Here is a 22156-nt window from a genome sequence, read left to right on the forward strand (position 1 = left end):
TTTATTTAATTCCCTAATTAATTTAGTTGATTATTTTATCTCACTTATCCCAATATTTTTATAATTATTTTAGATTAAATTATATTTTTAGTCATTTATTTTATTTTAATATTTGTTTTAATATTTTATCTTTTAAGATATTAATTTTAGTCTTTTATCTCTTAAATTTAGATCAAATTAACCTTTTTGAAACAATACTTATTTTCAATTTTGAGATATAATTTTAATTTTTTATTATTAATTTAAATCTTGAAATTTGTTTCATTAAATTTCATTTTATATGAAAATGATGAAAAACAATTAAAATTCAAACATAAAGTTTCATAAACATGATAAAAATAATATAAATATATACAAGTCCAAAAAGTAACTAAAAAATTTCAATAATCAAATTTCTTATTATTTTGTAATTATTCATAAAAATATTTTTCACATAATTTTTACTATAATTATAATGAATTCAAATACCAATTGAATTTCTTAATATTCATATAGATGAATATAATATTATAAGTTTCACATATTGAATTAATTAAAAATTGATTCAAAATTGTATTATAAAATTAAAAATGATATTATTTTAATGGACTAAATTAATCTAAATATAAAAAATAAAATTAAAATAAATATTTTAATAAAAAAAACTAAAATAAATTTAAAAAATAAGATAAAAGATATAATTTACCCATTAATTTATTAACATTTTCCCTTTTAAATTTCTCCGATTCTTTAATTATTATCAATCTTATGATTTTAATTTTAATTATGTTAAATTGTAGATAACGTCAAAGACAATAGCTTTCTCTCGCTTTTAAGTTTTTAATTATTAAATTTTAATTATAGTTATTTTGAATTAGCTGATGCATTTTATTTATCGCCTTTTAAGTTTTTAATTATTAAATTTTAATTATAGTTATTTTGAATTAGCTGATGCATTTTATTTATCGTAATATGCCCCCATTCAATTAGGTATATATTTATGTTTCTTTACCTATTTCTATCATATTTGAACACGATCTTTACCTATTTCTACGTCATAGAATGAAGAAGACTAAAACAATATAATCAATAATATTATTCATGAGAATATTTCTAAAAAGATTTGGTTGAATTTTTTTTTTTTTGATTCGTCCCTGGAGTATCCACTGCCAACAGTAGTAACTAATCTCCTCATTACGTTGGATGCACCTCAAAGGATGGGATAGCTGGCCCCAAGATTTAACGCGGCTGCATAAATAAGGCATGATTCAAACCCCTGACCTTGCTTAAGCGTGGATCAACTCCTACCGCTGAAACACACGCTTTGGGTTAAACATTCTAATAAATATATATATATTTTTTCAATATATATATATATTCTTGTGATGATCGTTTAGGTTGAGTTCGAGTGGGATCCCATTGATATTGAATATGGAAAATTAGAAAGTTATATAGTACTAAGAAATGGCTGAAAGCAGCATTATGAAAGCGTAAGCTGTGACGTATGACAGTTGACACGATCTTTATAAGAATCGAAAGAGACAGAGTGAGGTCAGGTCAGCTACCACCAACCATAGTTTGGGACTGAGTCGAGTCGAGTACGCAGACGCAGCGCATTCTTTTTCAATTCCCTTTCCACATTTTTTGATTATTTCATTTCATCAACGCAATCAGACTTTGAATCTTATTTTTCCACTCTTTTTTCTCCACCACACCTCTTCACTCTAGCTCTAGGTTAACATTCCCTCTGCCTTATCCTCCAATCCTCCTTGTTTTCTTCCCCCAACTTTTTTAACCTTTTCTCTTTCCCTCTTTTTCCACTCTTCTTTCATTCCTTCTCCGTTCCTCTTTCCTTCACTCAAATCATGTTGATTCATCTGTCTCTTATTTCATGCTGTGTGTTGTGTTGATTTATTTATCTTAATGTTCTGTGCAGCTCGAAAAATTTGGTCTACACTCTAGACTGTGGAGTGTATTCGAAGAATAATAATAAAAATGGGTTTTGAGCCATTGGTTTGGTATTGTCGGCCGGTTGCTAATGGAGCATGGAGCAAAGCAGTGGAGAATGCGTTTGGTGTTTACACTCCTTGTGCAGTCGACTCTCTTGTCATCTCCGTTTCTCACTTGGTACTTCTAGGCCTGTGCATTTACCGCATATGGTTGATTCAGAAGGATTTCAAAGTCAAGAGGTTCTGTTTGAGGTCAAACCTTTACAACTATATGCTGGGATTGTTAGCTTTATATTGTGTGGCAGAGCCCTTATACAGATTGATCATGGGCGTATCACTTCTAAATTTAGATGGGCAGACTCAACTGGCTCCATTTGAGGTCAGCTATGACTCTGATTACTGCAAATACGTTGCTATAATTTATTTATTCTATCTTATTTATACGTTGCTAGAATTCAAATATTAAGGTTTTTCATTTGTTCAACTTGTTTGAATTATTGTTTTTACATCTAGTACCTTTTATTTCTTCTGGTTAATCCCTTTTTGCCAGATTCATTTTGTTAATTAAAGCTATAATATCATCTTTTGACAGATAACTTCACTGATCATTGAGGCTTTTGCTTGGTGCTCTATGTTGATTTTGATTGGGATTGAAACCAAAGTTTACATCCGGGAATTCCGATGGTTTGTCAGATTTGGTTTGATTTATGCTATTGTTGGGGATGCTGTAATGTTCAATCTCATCATTTCTGTGAAGGAGTTCTATAGCAGGTTTGACCATATCATATTTGCTATGTTATGTTTAAAACCACATGTTTTTGCTTTCTTTTGATTTTCGAAAATTGACATTTTGGTTTCCTTTGCAGCTCTGTGATGTATTTGTACATCAGTGAGGTGGTTAGCCAGGTATTCTGTGCTTTTCAATTTAGCGTGTCTTGGGATCAATGATTATGCTTTTCTTTTTAAACTAACTGAAACTGGATGTTTGATACTTAATATCACTTTTGCTCTTCTGAAATACACTTTTGAGGCTAGCTTGAGGTTACTAATGACCCTTGTGGCCCTTGTAAAGCTTTCAAAATGAATGTTGTATATTTGAAGTTATTGTTGACTTTCTTAATTTGTTCAGACTTCGTAGTGAACCTTTTTGGAAATATGAGGTTTCTTTGTTGCATTGTCTTGTTACTTGTAATGTTTTATAGAAAGGAATGTATATAGAGAGAATACCGAGTCTGTATGTTGCAGTATACAGGGATGTAATAACTTGTTACACTTAGGCCACATATGTGTGTGCTTACACAAGTAAATTATGTGTAGTACAACTTGTAAAAGCTCATCCCAAAACTCATACTAACCTGACACTTTAACTCTCTCCCTGAGCTGGATTTTGGATTGTAATTATACCAAGCTTATTACAAATGTAACACAGCTTGTTTTGACAAAAAGCCTTCATAAAAGTACGAGATACCTACTTCTCAGTCTACACATGAATTGTTCCTTGCTGATGTTTCTCATGGACTTAATGTGCCTCTAATTTGTCTACTAGTTTTCTTTCTAACGTGGATCTGATTAACTACAATTTATACAGACGTGGTGGCAAACATTTGTTTGCAGTGTTAAATCTTTAATTCTTTACTGCATGTTATTGGAGTGCAAAACTTGCATTATTAATGTTGTCTTTTTATGCCTAAAGCTGTTAATGGACAAGGTTGTCTTTATAGCATTTCTTTAATGTTCTGCTCAAATTTGTTTCAAGGGAGATGCTATTTTGCATTTACAGTTTGATTGGGCTCTTTTGCTACATCAATGAGCTCTTACTTGCTTTTTCCCCTCTCCCTACTTGTGTTTCCCCTCACTTAGAACCTTAGTGATTTTTTTTTCTTACAGAAAAAGTAATGTGTTATCTCTTTTTTTTGGGTCCAGGTTTTGTTTTGTATACTTTTGCTTGTGTATGTTCCTACTTTGGATCCTTATCCAGGTTATACCCCCATTGGAAGTGAGATGATTACTGATGCTGCATATGATGAACTCCCTGGAGGAGATATGATATGTCCTGAGAGGAGTGGCAGCATATTGTCAAGTATGTATTACACAATTGTATAAAATTTTCTAACAGTTAAAAATATTGTGGATACTTCTGGAAAATGCTTTAAGAATTATGTTTAGAGGGTTAGAACAACAAACTCTGGGTTGAATAAGCTATTAATTTTTTCTAATGGCTAAAAATATTGTGGTTCAGTATCCATTACAATATACTCGGTGGGTAACTCATTTTGATTCCTTCTTGCTTTGGCAGGGTTAACGTTTTCTTGGATGAATCCTCTCATGAAACTAGGATATGAAAGACCACTGACAGAAAAAGATATATGGAAATTAGACACATGGGAACGGACAGAGACACTGATCAATAAGTATACTTCCCTCCCCCCCCCAATTTTTTTTCTGCTTAATTTATCACCTTTAAGTTTTACTTTATTTTGCCTCTTGACTCTGTAGGTTCCAGAAATGTTGGGTTGAGGAGTCTCGAAAGCCAAAACCTTGGCTTTTAAGAGCATTAAATGCAAGCCTTGGAGCAAGGTATGATAAATAAGGATTTACAGATCAGTGTCCTTTTTGTTCTGTTATATTATTTTCCCTGTTGAAAAACTAGAGCCTAGACCGAGAAAATAAGAGTATTGCAAAATGGAAGAGAGATGGAGACAAAATAGAAACTGTAGGCTGAAGCAGAATCTCTGTTAATTGCCCCATGCCCATTACAGATATCTCAACTTATACTAGATGCTAGATGAATATTATGGTGATGTTTTGTGAATGGATCATTCATCAGTCACCAAAAATCAATCCAGAATTAACCACCCTTAATTTAGTACCAATACCTCCTTAATTCATAATACTTCTTTTATTTTTGATAGTTTTCAATACTCTTTATATTACGACTCCTAGCCTACACCTCAATTAACTTGGTTTGTTCTAGGTTCTACTCTTTTGTTTTTGGGTCAGATCAGATTACAAGCATAATCTGTCAATCAATTATTTCTCAGTCAAACTCACATCAGTCACCTCCAGTGAATGTCCCATAGATCCTGCATGATTTTATTGTCTATGTCTTCCTTAATTCATAGCACTCACCTCAAGAGCTTTCTCTTCTCTTTGCATTTCCTCCTCTATCAAATTTCAATGAAGAAATACAAAGAAAATGATAATATATCCCTAGCTAGGTAACGATAAATGAGAACAAGTGAAAAACAAATAAAGCCAAAGACATTAATACAGGAGATCCCCAGCATGTCCAACCGAGAGATAATTTATAATTTTATGATATATTTTCTTGTACAATTTATAATTTTAAGCTTAATAATTAAATACAGAGGAAGTACCAAGAAAAAATCTTTAGCAAAACCAATAAAAAGGACTTAGAACTAAATGGCCTTTCTAAAGATTAGGTGTTTGGGAGAATTAAATGATCTTTGAAGCTGACTTCACCTAGTAGGAAAAGTCTTTTGTTGGAATTAAGCTGTATCAATTGGTGGTATGACCAAAATAAAACATGAGTAGGGGGTAATCCTCACCTTATAGACTGGTTTTGTAGGACTCTATTGGGCCCCACCCAAACCCACATTCTAAAATGATATCAAAGCCTGTTGTAGTGAGTGTTTTTGGATTTACTAGACCACCTGCTATCGGCCTTTATTGGATCACATGTAAGTGTTTAGTCTTTCAAACTTCATGCTCGAGATATTCAGTACTAGATTATGGCCAAGATAAAGAAAAATAAGTGGGGAAGAATCCTCATCTTATAGGGCCCAACTTTTCTTTTTTTCACTTAAAAGTAATTTGTAAGTTAAATTTAAAAATAGGAACTTAAAAATGTGAATAGAAATTGTTTGTTAAATTTAATTTTTTTAGCTTAAAAATTCCTTTTAAGCTATAAGTTATTTGGTATTTTTTTGATAAAAAATCTTCAAATTTATATAAAATTAGTTATCTCATCCAATGAAAAACTATATTTATAAAATAAAAAATATTACATGAAATCATCTTAATAATGATAAAAACAAATAAAAATATATTAAAAGTTTAATTTTTAAAATGTTAAAAATTTCTTAATTAATAAATTTATTTTAAAATGATGATTTGCAAATAATATATATAATATCAATTAAGAAAATTTAAATTTAAATTATAAATGATAAAATATTTAAGTCATTATATATTATTCAATAATATTTTTAAGGAAATAAATTTTTATTAAATTACTTTAAAAAAATCAATAAAATAATTAACATTTCATGCAGTTATATATGACATACAATAAAAAGAAGTGGGAGAAAAAGTTAAAATGATAAGAAATAATTTTGCAAGAGGAAAAATAGGTAATGAGAGTTTATAAAGAGGAAGAGTTTCAACAAATAAAATAGAGAGAATGATTTTTTAAACCCACAACAAAATAAAAGAAAAGAAAATGCATGCAAAAAGTAATTGGAGCTGTGAAGTTGAATATAACAGGTCAATCTACTCTTATGTAGTAAAATATTTTCAATATGAGGAATGCATGCATTGTTTAGTATAAAACTATAATTGCTTTTCCCCCTCATTATTCATTTCATTTATATTCATTTTGCTTTCTGTAGGTTTTGGTGGGGAGGCTTTTGCAAGGTAATGTTTATTTTATTCTTTTTTTAATAAGATATTGCAATGAAACATGGATTTAATAGGATATATTGGTTTTTTTTTAGTATTCCATGATTTTGTTAGGAAGATTTTCTTTCTTTTTTATTCAACATATGATGTGATTTCTCAATTAAGGCAAATAATTTGTATGCCATAAATTGATTATGTCACAACTAGATTTATGATCTACAACTGGGTCAAAAGGTTGCAACATGGCCTTTGGCTTCCAATGTTTGGTTTGGATACACAAATGTTTGTTCCATGCCAAACTAAATGATTTCCTGTTTTACAGCAAGAATATATAGAACATTTTAAACTGGGGATTATTTTTATGTATCTGCTGCTGAACATTATCATGTTTAAAATATTTATGCATCCATCGAGATGGTACCATAATATCCACTATCAACTTAAGTTGGTATTAGAGTTCACTGACATTTAGTGATCATCTGGTTTTGAAGCTATCTAATTGTTTAGACTTTCACAGTTTCATTGGCAATTTCATGTTATACTTCCAGTGTGAAATCTATGAAAAACTGTGCATTTTAATATTTGAAACTGTGCATTTACTATGGTTAAACTGCTTAGTTGAAAATTTTCACATTTGATTTATTTGTTCTTCTGCTTACAACATGTAGATTGGCAATGATATTTCCCAATTTTTGGGCCCTCTTATACTGAATCAGCTGCTACAGGTTAGTTTCTCTTTTACTGAATTGTCGCTGGTTAAGTATCTCTAGTGCATGTATATTCAACTACTAGAAGACCATCCCAAAATCTATTACACACAAACTGACAATATTGTTCTCTAAATATCTTAATATTATTATTATTAACAATTTTGGGAATGTCATTTGACTTGTCCAATAAATTGTCTGCAGGCTATGCAAAATGGGGATCCATCATGGACTGGCTATGTTTATGCCTTCTCAATATTTCTTGGAGTGGTATGATGCGAATCTGATTAAACTCTTGATTGATGATATTTGGTTTGATCAAATGCATTGTGAAGCCAGCAATTCTGAATTCTGATGCTTGTATTTTTAATTTTCTGTATTTGATATTACTTTTTGTTGCAGACTCTAAGATTTAACTACAATTCTAGTACCTGTTTAGCAATTGCTTCTTCATGCTAAAAGACATTCTTTTAGAAAATTAGGCTGACCTCTTTGGCATCTTAATGGAATTACATGCAAAAAATTTATAACTTTTGCAATCTTAGACTTATTAAGAGCCTATCTAAATTTCTCTTTGATAGGTCTTTGGGGTGTTATGTGAAGCTCAATATTTTCAGAATTGCATGCGTGTTGGTTACCGGTTAAGATCAACATTGGTAAGTCTTCTTTATTTTTACATATATATTCACACCTTTATTTCCTGTTTAGTATGTTGTCAAAGAACTCCTTGACCTTAAAATTTTAAAAAATTAAATGGTCAACAATGGTTTCATGAGTTAAATCCAAACTATCCATAAGTAGACACTTTGAACTATTGTTATATTTGAAGTTTTCTGTTTTTGACCCATCTTTCCCTTGCCTTTGCTGTACTATCCACTTTTCCTCTCTAAATAAATTTTTGCTTTCTGCACTCGCCTTGTGGGATAGGCTTTTTCTTTATTTAATTGTATCCAAATCCGAAAGACCTTAACTGAGCTTCAAAATTACCAGCAGCCAAAAACACAATTTCTTAATCACGTTATTGAGAGTATCATCTTTGAAACAGCTTTTGGAGCATTAGTATCATGCCTTCGCTGAAAATCTAGCTATATCAATATTTCTGGGTCTGTCATGTGACCTTGTGTCAGGAGTGGCTGTGCATGTTTCTACTGAAATTCATCTCACTCAGTAGTTGCATTTAACATATTGAGTTTGATGTTCCATTTGTTTTTCTCTGCTTGTTTTCTTCCTTGTAGGTGGCTGCTGTATTCCGCAAGTCTCTACGGCTTACACATGAAGCACGAAAGCAATTTGCAACTGGAAAAATAACCAACTTGATGACTACTGATGCTGAGGCACTTCAGGTATGTCTTTCTGTAGTGTCTGATGTCTATTCTAATTGGTGCTGCTGATAGGTGTCAAAGAACCACTTAATTTTGAAGCTGTTAATTAGGTAGGTGGGCTTTAACATTATACACAGTTCAAGAAGGGCTCTTGAATGAGGGATTACGTTAAAGATATAGGGTAAAACCATTCACGTGTCTTCATCTAACAACTTCAACTTCTAGGATGGTTGGTTCTTGAAATTTTTTTATAGGATGATTTTATCCCTGCATTTGCTGGTAGATGAAAAACTTTTTTCCTTCGGATTATGCTCATAACTTTTCACATAATTCAAAACCAGTTTGTTACAGAGTATAAAATAAACTTTTGCTATTTGTTTGTTCTGAGACCAGTAACATGTGATGCACCAATAAACGGTGCACAGTGGAGGACAGCCCTAAACACCACAAATTAAAGGCATACCTGAAACAACTTTTGGTTGTTCTGATGTTTTTAAAATTGAATGCACCATTCTTGAAAATTTGAATATACATGAATAAATGATTGTGGTGTCCAAAAGTTCTAATATAATATATCTCATAAACAATTTCCTGAAATTATTGTATGCTATAAATTGACTTAGCAATATGCTTGATGTTGTCATACTGCCTCCTCACAATCAATTATATATATATTTCTATTTTTTTTCTCCTTGAACAGCAAATATGTCAGTCTCTTCACACATTGTGGTCAGCTCCATTTCGGATTATTGTTGCTATGGTTCTTCTTTACCAACAACTTGGTGTTGCTTCCCTTCTTGGTGCTTTGATGCTAGTTCTTATGTTTCCGTTACAGGTACAGGGGTCGGTCACTTAATTTGTCGACACTTTCACTGCACCATATTTTGTTAGTATAAATATGCTCTCAGGAAGGTTAATTAAATTAAATTAGTGTATCACATTGCAGTATAATTTTTTCCTTTCCTTCCTCCCAACCTTTCATTCTATTCCATCCTCAAGTTTCATTTAGTTGTTAGAATATACAATTCATGATTTGAATTGCATGATTCAGCTAGTTATTGATTCATATCATAAGATGAAGCTCAAATCATTATGAATTTTTGCGATGCATGAATGAATCGGTGCAATTTCCTATCATAGATACAAATCACACAATCCAGCAATTCATGATTTTTTCTTTCTACTTTTCTTGTATCAATTCTCATGGAAGAAATGGTGAAGTCATCAAAGTTTAAATTGTTGAATGAAAAAGAATTGAAGGAACACTTTTAAACTTATCCATCCTATTTGGTTTTTCCGCTACTTTATTTGTCACCAACTCATTCCATGTATGCACTCTATTCGGCTGTTTCATTGCTTCCTCTCCATTCTTCCAAAATATAGGTTTTCATTGTACAATATATCTGAAGTTATTGTTGTTGTCTGTAAACCTTATGGATTGATAGATATTATGATTCACGATTAAAAATTTTTCTTGCCAATTTGCATTTGAATCTCAATTTTATAACCTTCCCATCGAGGTAGTGAGGTGTTCTGATATAAAACTGCTTTTTGAAGCACCAAATAAGTAACTTTAATCTAGATCAGTAAATGTGTTGTAAGTTGATATCCTTGGTCTGACCTGTGTACCATTATGGAGGCTTATTGTAAACATGAATTAGTTTGATTTTCTGAATTTTGTGATGTGTTTTGTGGTAGCAGACATTTATCATCAGCAGAATGCAGAAGTTTTCTAAGGAAGGTTTACAGCGTACTGACAAAAGAATTGGTCTCATGAATGAAATTTTGGCTGCTATGGACACCGTAAAGTATGTCTTTTGCTAAAAAAGATTAACTGCATGTATATTATGTAGTTATGAATATATATATATATTCATAACTACATAATATATATATATATATATATATATATATATATATATAAATATATTATTTTTACTTATAAAATTTTGAATTTCTAACAATTTTGTTATTGGACTTGGCTTAGGTATTATGCATGGGAGAGTAGTTTCCAGTCTAAAGTTCAGGTTGCCCGAAATGATGAATTATCATGGTTTCGAAAAGCATCGTTACTTGGAGCGGTATGGTATACCAATTGAAGATATTAATGTTCCAATCATTATTAGTTTTCTGTTTATTTATATTTTCTCCCTTGAATATATAACTTCAGTTTCCCTAAAAAACCTGTTTCTGTAATATATCTATCTGTGTCAGTTATAATATAACTAACTTCAGATTGCACTTCTGTGGGCCTATATAAATATACCTACCTATCAGAAACTTCTAAATATCTGTAACATATAGTTTTCATTAAGTGATATCCTCTCTAACTTTGTTTCACTTACAATTGTTTCTACCTAAAACATTAAATGAAGAAATCGTGTTCAATCTATTGCCATAATGGATTGCTTCCCGTCCACCAAATTAAATTTATAAATGAAATACGCCTGATGATGAAGTTTGATGGATGAATAAGATAGAAGATTCTAGACAACTATTTGAATGAACATCCCTGACAAAATTGAAAGTGACTTGAAATTGTAAAGAAATAAAATACTGGACAGAGTCATAATAGACCGTAACAGAGTGAGTATGAGGTATAGGGAGGAACCTGCTTCTAAACCTTTCCTCCAAAACTGAAATTGATTAGCTGCTCAATTGTGTAGTTGTTGGCATCAATCCTTCAATGCAAAGGTAAGAGAAAAGTAACATACGCATGATTTCTAAACAAAGAAATGCATTTAACTACTTGGCACCCCAACTTTCTAAAGGAATGACTTTGCCTTTCACTTCCCTTTTTAAATAAAGTAAAATTTCAGTGAAAGGTCCTAGAGACCCCTCTACGAAAAGCATAAGTTAAATAATTACTGTAAGATTGTAATGCTGAAGTATTATCTTGATTTACAGTTTTAAACTGTTGCAATTTCGTGAAATATAAATGTTAGGCATGGAAAACAAGTGTAGATCACGGAAAGCAGTAGTTTTTGTCCCCAGATATTCCTTCTTGACTACAGCCTTGTATTTATTGAATTTGTTTTTGGCAGTTGAATGGATTTATACTAAATAGCATCCCAGTTTTTGTAACTGTGATTACATTTGGAGTATTCACCTTGCTTGGGGGGGATCTGACACCTGCAAGAGCTTTTACATCACTCTCACTGTTTGCTGTGCTTCGGTTTCCTCTCTTCATGCTTCCTAATACTATAACTCAGGTTATTCTCCATTTGTACTTTTCTTTTGTTTCTTTGATTTTTCCGCAGGATGCCTTATCCTATGTTTTTGTACTCTCTCTTTTCCTCTTCTCCCTCTAATAAAATTTAATTTGTGTATATGCAAAGAACATGAGTTAACTTGTTTAGTTTTATGGTGGTTAAAAAAAAAATTGAAAAACTTGCTTATTTTTATTGTTATATTCTTAAATGAGTGAAGTGAGAATTCAAGATTCACCAATGTAGTTCACATTGCCCTAATTCTTCTATTGTCTTGAAGGTGGTTAACGCAAATGTATCATTGAAGCGACTAGAAGATTTACTCTTAGCAGAAGAGAGAATACTTCTGCCAAATCCACCTCTTGAGCCAAGGTCACCAGCCATCTCGATCAAGAATGGATACTTTTCTTGGGATGAAAAGGTCCATATCCTTTTGACATCCTTAAGCTCGTATATTTCATTACTATATCTATATGCATATATCCATGTGCTTGCAGGAAGGACATCTGTTCACTAGTACCTTTATGCTGGAAAACATTTTTGTCTTTTGTATCCTGTTTTACCTGTTTGCTTTCTGTCAAGTGTCAAATTGTTTTTTATCTTGTGGAAGGAATTGAATAATTGCATGTTACTGTAGCATTAAAATTAATTTCCCCTGAATCATCTGCTGGTCATACAGAATTTTGTTACATTTGATATCATTAGGAACTGTGACGGTGTTATATCTTGAATTCTCTTGGAAAAACTGATGATTCATTTTTCTTCAGGCAGAGAGGGCCACATTGTCAAACATAAATGTGGATATACCTGTTGGTTCCCTAGTTGCAGTTGTTGGAAGTACAGGAGAAGGGAAGACATCATTAGTATCTGCAATGCTCGGAGAACTTCCTCCAATGGCAGCAGATACATCCGTAGTAATGAGAGGAACAGTTGCTTATGTACCCCAAGTTTCATGGATTTTTAATGCAACTGTAAGTTAATAATATATTCTATTTAAAATAGTTCATCACTTCTTAGAACAGGGAGAAAGAAGATAGGAAGATGTTGAGAGAGAGAATAAGTTGGGAACTAAATGGGAATGCATTAAACAGGCTCCAAATTTTGAGTACAAGATGCTGAATGTAAACCCCAATGTGTATGCATAACCAACTAACAAAAGACTCATAATCTTTTTGGATACATTAAAAATAAGCACCCGCTAAAAATGGTGAATATGAAATGCTAAGTTAACCATATATTCCTGTTGGTACTAAAAAACCAACTAACAAATGATTCATAACCTTTATTTAGGATACATTACAATTACTCAAAAAGACTCTGTGTTACTCTACTCTCTTCACATTAACCTTCTTATTCAAAATTGTCTTGCAAGCATGGTGGGGAAGAAGTATTCCCATATGTTATAAGTTAAAATCCCACATTGTCCAGGGATATGACAAATGCAGTCCTTATAAGGCTTGGATAATACCTACCTTATAAAAGCCCAAATTCTACGATGGTATTTAAATCTATCCTAAATTCATTATTGAACCACTTGTATTTGTCTATGCTCTGAATGTCTATTCCTAGGCACGAGGGCGTGTTGTTCTTGGACCTCCCGCATTTGTCTATGCTCCTAATGTCCTATCCTGGGTGTCGGTGGTTCTAGCAGTGTGTTGAGATCCCAGATTGACTTGATTTATAACTGGTGCAGTTTGATAAGTTTTGGATAGTCCTCACTTCCTCACTTTATAAACTAATTTTGTCGGAATGAGTTAGGCCCTTAGCTCAAATTCTAAGATAATTCAAGAGATGTTAATATACCAGTATGCCCCTTTCTGATCATTTCCTGTAGTTGTGTAGTCCAGTAATGTGAATTGAGCAGTCAGTCAGTCACCCCTTTCATGAGGATTAAACATCTTTTTCATTCATTTAGTCATAACTTGAAAGGTTTTAATTTCAGATCAAAATTGGGCTTTTCCTTAGGAACCCATGCAACAAAGGTCAACACCGATTACTGAAATGAAACTCCAAAATTTGCAAATGACACCAAAAGCACCTATGTATAGTACCTGCCCACAAGTTTTGTCCTTCATAAAATTCTGTTTGAGCTTAGTCAAAGGATTATATTTGGATTCTTTTGTAGATTTCAAGATTGAAAAAGAGGAAGTCCTGAAAGATGGATTTTCTAATGAATTTGCATCTACCATATATAGGTTGTTATTAATTCATAAAGTTGCGAGTTTAATCCTGTTTGTTATTTGGTCATTATCATATTATCATATTTATTACATTACAGAAGTTAATAGAATGCTAAACTAATGATAAAGTTGCGTGAGTTTATCCTATTAGCCATTTGATTATTATCATGCCTGTTTAATGTGGGGAGGTGGCTGATAATTTTTATTTCTACAGGTACGGGATAATGTCTTGTTTGGCTCTGTCTTTGACCCAACAAGATATCAAAGAGCAATAAATGTGACTGAACTGCAGCATGACCTTGAGTTACTGCCTGTGAGTGTATATGAGTTATAGCATTTAAGTGCATGCAATGAATGTTCATTTTAATTCTTAGATTTTTAAGTTGATGGCCCTTGCTTCCTTCCTTCTCTCACATCTTTAATAACTAGGGTGGTGATCTTACTGAAATCGGTGAAAGAGGAGTAAACATCAGCGGTGGCCAGAAGCAGAGAGTGTCCATGGCTAGAGCTGTCTATTCCAATTCTGACGTGTACATCTTTGATGACCCCCTAAGTGCTCTTGATGCGCATGTGGCTAGACAGGTTACCTTCATGCCAACTGACTCCACTATAGGCAAACCTGCTGTCATTTCTATTGCTTCAATGTTCTAACTCCACAGTAATCTATCCTATGTCATTGTTTTTTGGTCATTGTATGTATGTAAATTAGGACTGTTAAATATTGACCACTAATTCCCTCCAGGAACCAGATTAAATTGTTTGGAATGCTTGAGGACTGTATATACACAGGATTTGGCACTTATATTATGTTCATGCATAACATATAGCATGTGGTAGGACTTACTCTCTCTATTCTCTATTATAAGCAAAAAAAAAACCATTTCACTCATATTAAGGATATTGGTTATGTCCATTAAATTTTACTAATTTTATAAAATTCTTCCTAAATTATCCTTATTTTGAATGCAAAAAAAATGTAGTGTAACTATAAAGTCATATATTTAAAGTGAGAAATTTTAGGGAGAATATCATTAAATGAGACAAAAATAGTTGAAATTTGCTTATGTTTAACAAAAAAATGTATGTTTTTTTGCTTATAATAGAGACTCATAGGAAGTAGGAGTCAAGCTCTGCCCAATAATAGATGGGTCCAAATAGTTTATACTCATGGAATAAGAAAGGGACTTAGTAAGGCAGTGGGGGTAGTCTTGGTTATGAATAAGAGGGGATCAATAGTACTGTTTGTTGGTTGGAAATTCTGTTAATGAGAACCTAGAGCTGCAGTAATAGGTTATAGGAGTATTGTATTTCCTGTTCGGTAATTCAGTAATATAGAATTCCCCTATCAGTCTTGTTCTTTAATTATCTGATGAGATTATCCAATAGGGAAATACCTATCCCTAACAGAATGCCTTCTATTTACATTTCTTTTGTTCTATATTATTGTTCTTTTTTCTATATTTAAATTAATAAATTATTCTTTCTATTTTTTCCCCATATAATGTATGTATGTACATGTACCTGCTTATAACTGACAATGTAAAAATGACAAATATGCAGTGTCGTCAATTATACTGGTGAAATTATCATGATCATGTTCTGAGATATACTGAAAACAGTATGCAATTAGTTCCCCAGTTTTGACTATTGCTATGGAAATATCCAATTTACAATCTTAAAATCATCTTAATATTGTCTAATATTCACTAAATATCTTCTCAGGTTTTTGATAAATGCATCAAGGGAGAATTAAGGGGGAAGACCCGAGTTCTTGTTACAAATCAGCTGCATTTCCTTTCCGAGGTTGATAGAATCATTTTGATCCATGAAGGTATGGTGAAGGAGGAGGGGACTTTTGAGGAACTCTCTAACCAGGGACCGCTGTTCCAAAAGCTTATGGAAAATGCAGGAAAGATGGAGGAGTATGAAGAAGATAAGGTAGATACTGAAACCACTGATCAGAAGCCCTCTTCGAAACCCGTGGCCAATGGAGCAGTTAATGACAATGCAAAGAGTGGAAGTAAACCAAAAGAAGGAAAATCCATCCTTATCAAACAAGAAGAACGAGAAACAGGTGTTGTTAGCTGGAATGTTCTAATCAGGTAAGGAGAGTAAATGAATTGATATAAAATGTGTGCGGGTGCAGCATATGGTGCAACTTTTATTCCTTTCATTTCCACTTGCTCCGTTTCTATTTTTATTAAATGTTGTTTAATCTTAATTGACTTGGTACCCTTTTAGGTACAAAAATGCTTTAGGAGGGCTGTGGGTTGTTATGGTGCTCTTTGCATGCTATATCTTAACGGAAACATTACGAATATCAAGTAGCACATGGTTAAGCCATTGGACTGACCAGGGTGCTACAGAGGGTTATAACCCCGCCTTCTACAATATGATATATGCAGCTCTATCATTTGGGCAGGTAAAATTCTCTAATAAAATCACCGTTACAGCCTGTATTTGATTGAATTTCATCTGGAACATATTATTAATTTGGAATTGTGTTTCAGGTCTTGGTTACTTTAACAAATTCTTACTGGATAATCATATCAAGTCTTTATGCAGCCAGAAGGTTGCATGAAGCCATGCTGAGCTCCATATTACGAGCTCCCATGGTGTTTTTCCAAACAAATCCACTAGGAAGAGTTATCAACCGGTTCGCGAAGGATCTAGGTGACATTGATCGTAATGTTGCTCCATTTATGAATATGTTTCTAGGTCAAGTGTCCCAGCTTCTTTCAACCTTCATCCTCATAGGCATTGTCAGCACAATGTCCTTGTGGGCAATACTGCCATTATTGGTGTTGTTTTACGTAGCATATCTATACTATCAGGTATAACCATCATTACCACTATATTCTTGCTTTTATTCACTCCAAGTCATATTTTGAAATCATTAGTTATTTTCTTTAATTTCTTTGTTATAGAGCACCGCCCGCGAAGTGAAGCGCTTAGATTCAATCAGCAGATCTCCGGTATATGCACAGTTTGGAGAAGCACTGAATGGCTTATCAACGATTCGCGCTTACAAAGCGTATGATCGAATGGCAGATATAAACGGGAAATCCATGGACAACAACATCCGATTCACTCTGGTGAACATAAGTGGAAACCGATGGCTCGCAATCCGATTGGAAACTTTGGGAGGCCTCATGATATGGTTAACTGCAACTTTTGCTGTCATGCAGAATGGGAGAGCTGAGAACCAGCAAGAATTCGCATCCACTATGGGGTTACTGCTTAGCTATGCTCTGAACATTACTAGCTTGCTTACTGGCGTGCTCAGGCTTGCTAGTTTGGCTGAAAATAGTTTAAACGCTGTTGAACGGATTGGCACTTACATAGATTTGCCCTCGGAGGCTCCCTCTATCATTGATCATAATCGCCCTCCTCCTGGCTGGCCTTCTTCGGGCTCAATTAGATTCGAAGATGTTGTTCTTCGCTACAGGCCTGAACTTCCTCCTGTATTGCATGGCTTGTCTTTCACCATTTTCCCCAGCGATAAGGTTGGCATCGTTGGTAGGACAGGTGCCGGAAAATCCAGCATGCTTAATGCTTTGTTTCGAATTGTGGAATTGGAACGAGGAAGAATATTAATTGATGATTATGATGTTGCAAAGTTTGGGCTCGCTGATTTGCGTAAAGTTCTTGGCATTATTCCACAATCTCCTGTTCTCTTTTCAGGTATTTAAGATAAAATTTGCTTATTTTTTTTTAGGTTCTATCCGAAATCATATTTTAGTGTTTGATACCATTGCTAGGGTTTGGTTTCAGAATTGATAACAAAAAGAAAAAAAAAATGTTTTCAATTAGGAATTATTTGAAGTTGTGCGTAAACATAAAGTTGAAGTGATGTGCAATGCCTTTTAAGTAATTTTAAATAAACAAAATAAGAATAGTCAATAGTCTGGGTCACCACATTAGTATTAGACCAAATTAAACTTAGAAAATAATACTACATAGAATTAAATTAAATTATGATAAGAATATATTGATATTAACAACTAAGGATGACAAAATTTTAGGACACGATAAGTAATATGCAAATGATTTCTTTACTCTGATAAATTCTTTTGTGCATACCACTGAAAACTACCTCTGTGGCTTTGTCACATTTCGGGAAGAGACAAAGACATATATTTCTATTATTTAATAATTTAATTGAGCACTTGTTGTATAAGCTCTTATCCATTGAGACCTTGTTCATAATTTTGACTGTTACATTTAATGAAATAAATTAAAAAGTGCTTATAAGGTCATAAGTTACTTTTATAAGTTGAAAACTTGAAATAAGCTCTTTCAAATGTCCTTAAAGAATGATCAAGTCAAAGGATAAACATATTTACATATTTACATGAAAGATAGTTAAAAATATGCTACCACTGGAAACTGCTTCTGTTTCAGTTCTTATCTTAAGTTGAGCTACTTGACCTCATGATTCAATAAGCTCTGTTGCCAAATCTAGAAATATTCCTAAACCTTTGTGGTTAAGTCAGGCTCAACCTTGTTTTCAATTTATAATATTCCTAAACGTAAGAATCTTTTTACTTCTGAATTAATGTTTTGTAGCTTGTAGGTAATTAAAATATAAACAATGTCATTGTAGTAATATTAAGCTCATCTTACTCTTCATAGGAACTGTGAGATTTAATCTTGATCCATTTAATGAACACAATGATGCTGATCTCTGGGAGTCTCTGGAGAGGGCACATTTGAAGGATGTGATACGGAGGAATTCTTTGGGCTTGGATGCTGAGGTAAATGCTGATGGGTTTTTTGCTAGAGATGATATTGTTATTAAGTATTAGTTAAAATTAAAATGAAAGCATTCTTTATTAACATATTATTAGGTTTAAATAAGTCTTGCTCGAATACACCATATAATTGAACTTGATCATGTATTGAATTCATCTGCCTTTTCATTATTAAATAAGATGCTTTCTGCATATTTTCATTATGGTTGTAAGTATTTTTACAGCGAGTGATTCGTGAATCATGATGTCCTTATGACTTATGAGAGCTTTAGTAATTTGGTAGAGTAATTTCATAAATGAATTTATGCCGGCTTTAGAATTTGGGTGCTATATATTCCTGGTATTTCGTCTAATTTTCTATGAACAAGATGCATGGTGGGTACTCATAGATGGTTGTCATACCTGTGCATATGCTTCTGGTTCCAGTACTCATCGGTTACACATGGTTACATATCTTGCTGTCCCTGAGTAGTTATCTGATTTCAACATATCACTCATATACAAGTCAGTTTCATGCCCTGTACTAATGCCAATTCCAGTACCAGTACTAGTAATCGTATCCAAATCATTTGTAGGATGAGTAGGTTTCCTATGTTTAGTTTGTTAGTCTTGCTCATGGTGAGATAAACTTGTGCTGAAGCCTTGATCTATTTTGGTGTGTCAGCTTCTGGCTGAAAATCTTAGAAAACTACTTCTTGTTAAAATTTAGTACATGTTGAACATATCGTCAAAGCTGGCCAACTACTTATCATCTCTTGGTGCTTTTTGCTTTATTGTGGTGTATTTGTATTGAGCATAGTAAGAGATTATGTGCCAGAGACCTGTACATCCACTTTTAGATAGGCTTCTTTTCTGTCTTATGAAAGAATAATTATGCGAAGGGATTGGAGGCTCCTTTTTAGTTGATACTTCTCATCAGCTCCTGGGACTTGGGTTATGTTATTTCTTTTATTAATTTTGGCATTATAAAGTGAAAAACATGGTGTACCCTCTCTATTATGGATATGCATTAGAAGTGTGAATTTTTCTGTTTGTTTTAGAGAGAGATATTATGGAAATCAGTATTTATTAATGAAAATGTGTTGCATCAAGGTATCTGAGGCAGGCGAGAACTTCAGTGTTGGACAAAGGCAACTGTTGAGTCTTTCCCGGGCTTTATTGCGTAGATCGAAGATATTAGTACTTGACGAGGCAACCGCAGCAGTCGATGTTAGAACAGACGCACTCATACAGAAAACAATTCGAGAGGAATTCAAGTCCTGTACAATGCTCATTATTGCTCATCGTCTTAACACCATTATTGATTGTGATCGGATTCTTTTGCTTAATGGTGGTAAGGTATGCATTCAATATTCTAACTATAGAGCTGGCTAACTCACAATACTGTTAAAATTCTTTGTGGCTGGTATAAGTTATAGTAAAGTTACTAGTTACTACCTTAAATAACTCTTTCTACCGAAATATTTATTGAAAATTTGGTTCTTATGATCAACTATCTTTTGATTCAATAGCTGTATGGATGAAATGACACCATGTTGTTTGATGATGGTGCGTGTCTAGTCTTTGCTCTAATTGAGCTAGCCCATAAATAAACAAATAAATGTAAGCCAAACAAATATATAATACCAATAAAAACTAGAAAGTTTTCTTGTTAGGAAAATTGAAAATTGAAAATTTGAACAAGTCATTCTTGAATGCTATATTAATGCTAGCATTTTATGTTTAAAGGTTCTTGAATATGATACTCCTGAAGAGCTGCTGTCAAATGAAGGTAGTTCTTTCTCTAAGATGGTTCAAAGCACAGGAGCTGCAAATGCCCAATATTTACGCAGCTTAGCATTTGGTGGGGATAAATCAGAAAGAGAAGAGAACAAGCATCTAGATGGCCAGAGAAAATGGATGGCTTCTTCTCGGTGGGCTGCTGCAGCCCAATTTGCTCTTGCTGTTAGTCTCACCTCATCCCACAATGATCTACAACGATTAGAAGTTGAAGACGAGAATAGTATTCTCAAGAAGACAAAGGATGCTTTGATAACTTTGCAGGGGGTTTTGGAAAGGAAGCATGATAAAGAAATTGAGAAATCTTTAGAGCATCACCAAATATCACCAGAGGGCTGGTGGTCATCTCTTTATAAAATGATTGAAGGTATTGTTTTAATTATTTTTTTACATATCTTTCTTGTATATAGATATTATTCAAATCAAAATGAAAATATAGCACCAATACATAGAGCACTTAAGAATTCATGTTTCTAAATTTAAATCATACCGGATATATTTCAGTGTAAAGTGAATTATCATGTAAATATGTCCTAATAAAATTGAAAACAATAAATTTGTTCCTCATGCATACGAATTTATGAAGACAGCATTAAATGCAACATGACTGACTTGCATTTCAAAAAAAAAATTCACGAATAATTTTGCGATTTTGAATGCGGTTGGAGATAATTATATATTCTCGTTTAAAGTAACCGAATCCCTTCTGCCACTTGTACTAGGTCTTGCTATGATGAGCAGATTGGCCAGGAACAGACTCCATTCAGACTTCAGTTTTGAGGACAGATCAATTAATTTCGATCAAATTGATATGTAGGAAATGTTGCAACACTTCAGATAGCTGCTCTGTCTACACATAACAAATAACTTCGATCAAGTTGATTGATTCAAGGTTTTGCTAACTCTATCTGGGTGCATAGCACTACAACTGAGCTATGACATAGTAGGAAATGCAATAAGATCCTGTTTTGTATATTTCTTGGTCAAGAAAATCAACCAAGAACTTTTTACAATCTTTTGGGGAATAGAATTTTTAATTACCTAGTACTGTAATTTTGATTGTCAAAAGAATTTTCTTTAAATGCTGCTTTTAAGTCCTAGATACTGTTGATAATTATTCTAACTGCCATGCTACAAAATTGTTAGTGTCCTGTATTTACAGCATTTTTTAAAATTACTAAGGCTTTAACAAAAATAGTTTCAGGTTTATAAATTTAATATCTTGCATGACATGACAGATTTTGTTGTCACTTCGCAGCGTTGGTCGACAGTAAATTATTACTTTATAAAAGAAATGATAATCTTGACATGATTTAAGAGGAATATGAGTGCTGAATTTTTTAAAGTATAGACATGTCAAAAAAGTTTTCTCATTTTTTAATTACAAATTTGTTATCTTATTTTTAATTTTCAAAGATTTGCACAAAAATAGACAATTTTTTGTTTTTATGTTGGAATGAGCCAACACGACTATCAGAAATACTTTAAATTTACAATTACATATATTAGAAGATAAAATGAAGATAGAAATATTATTTTTACTAATGATAACTTCTAATGAATGATACACTTACATAACTTAATAAATCTCAATCAATGATTAATAAATGTCAATCAATGATTAATATTTATCCAT

At 32.8% G+C, this 22156-nt stretch overlaps 1 protein-coding gene across 3 annotated transcripts; it reads left to right on the forward strand.

Moving 5' to 3' along the window:
• The first annotated feature begins 1464 nt into the window (after positions 1–1464).
• On the forward strand, positions 1465–21620 carry LOC109815306 (ABC transporter C family member 2). 3 transcript variants are annotated; one of them, XM_020379990.3, is made up of 28 exons: positions 1465–1577; positions 1916–2307; positions 2521–2699; positions 2795–2834; positions 3852–4008; positions 4225–4339; positions 4425–4505; positions 6560–6584; positions 7238–7294; positions 7481–7546; positions 7858–7932; positions 8512–8619; positions 9299–9433; positions 10300–10406; positions 10586–10679; positions 11643–11810; positions 12088–12228; positions 12575–12778; positions 14202–14300; positions 14417–14569; positions 15710–16089; positions 16229–16409; positions 16498–16821; positions 16915–17671; positions 18623–18744; positions 19834–20079; positions 20470–20887; positions 21243–21620. In XM_020379990.3, the coding sequence occupies exons 2-28, from the start codon at positions 1975–1977 to the stop codon at positions 21335–21337; spliced, it is 4860 nt and encodes a 1619-aa protein (XP_020235579.1). In that variant the 5' UTR covers positions 1465–1577; positions 1916–1974; the 3' UTR covers positions 21338–21620. The 3 variants fall into 3 exon arrangements, with proteins under 3 accessions (XP_020235579.1, XP_020235577.1, XP_082921822.1); XM_020379988.3 differs by having other exon boundaries at positions 1572–1713; XM_083065696.1 differs by lacking the exon at positions 1465–1577 and having other exon boundaries at positions 1721–2307.
• Positions 21621–22156: the final 536 nt, after the last annotated feature.

This window comes from Cajanus cajan, chromosome 1 (assembly GCF_000230855.2).
Source record: "Cajanus cajan strain Asha chromosome 1, NIPB_CcT2T_4, whole genome shotgun sequence".
Classification (NCBI taxonomy): Eukaryota; Viridiplantae; Streptophyta; class Magnoliopsida; order Fabales; family Fabaceae; genus Cajanus; species Cajanus cajan.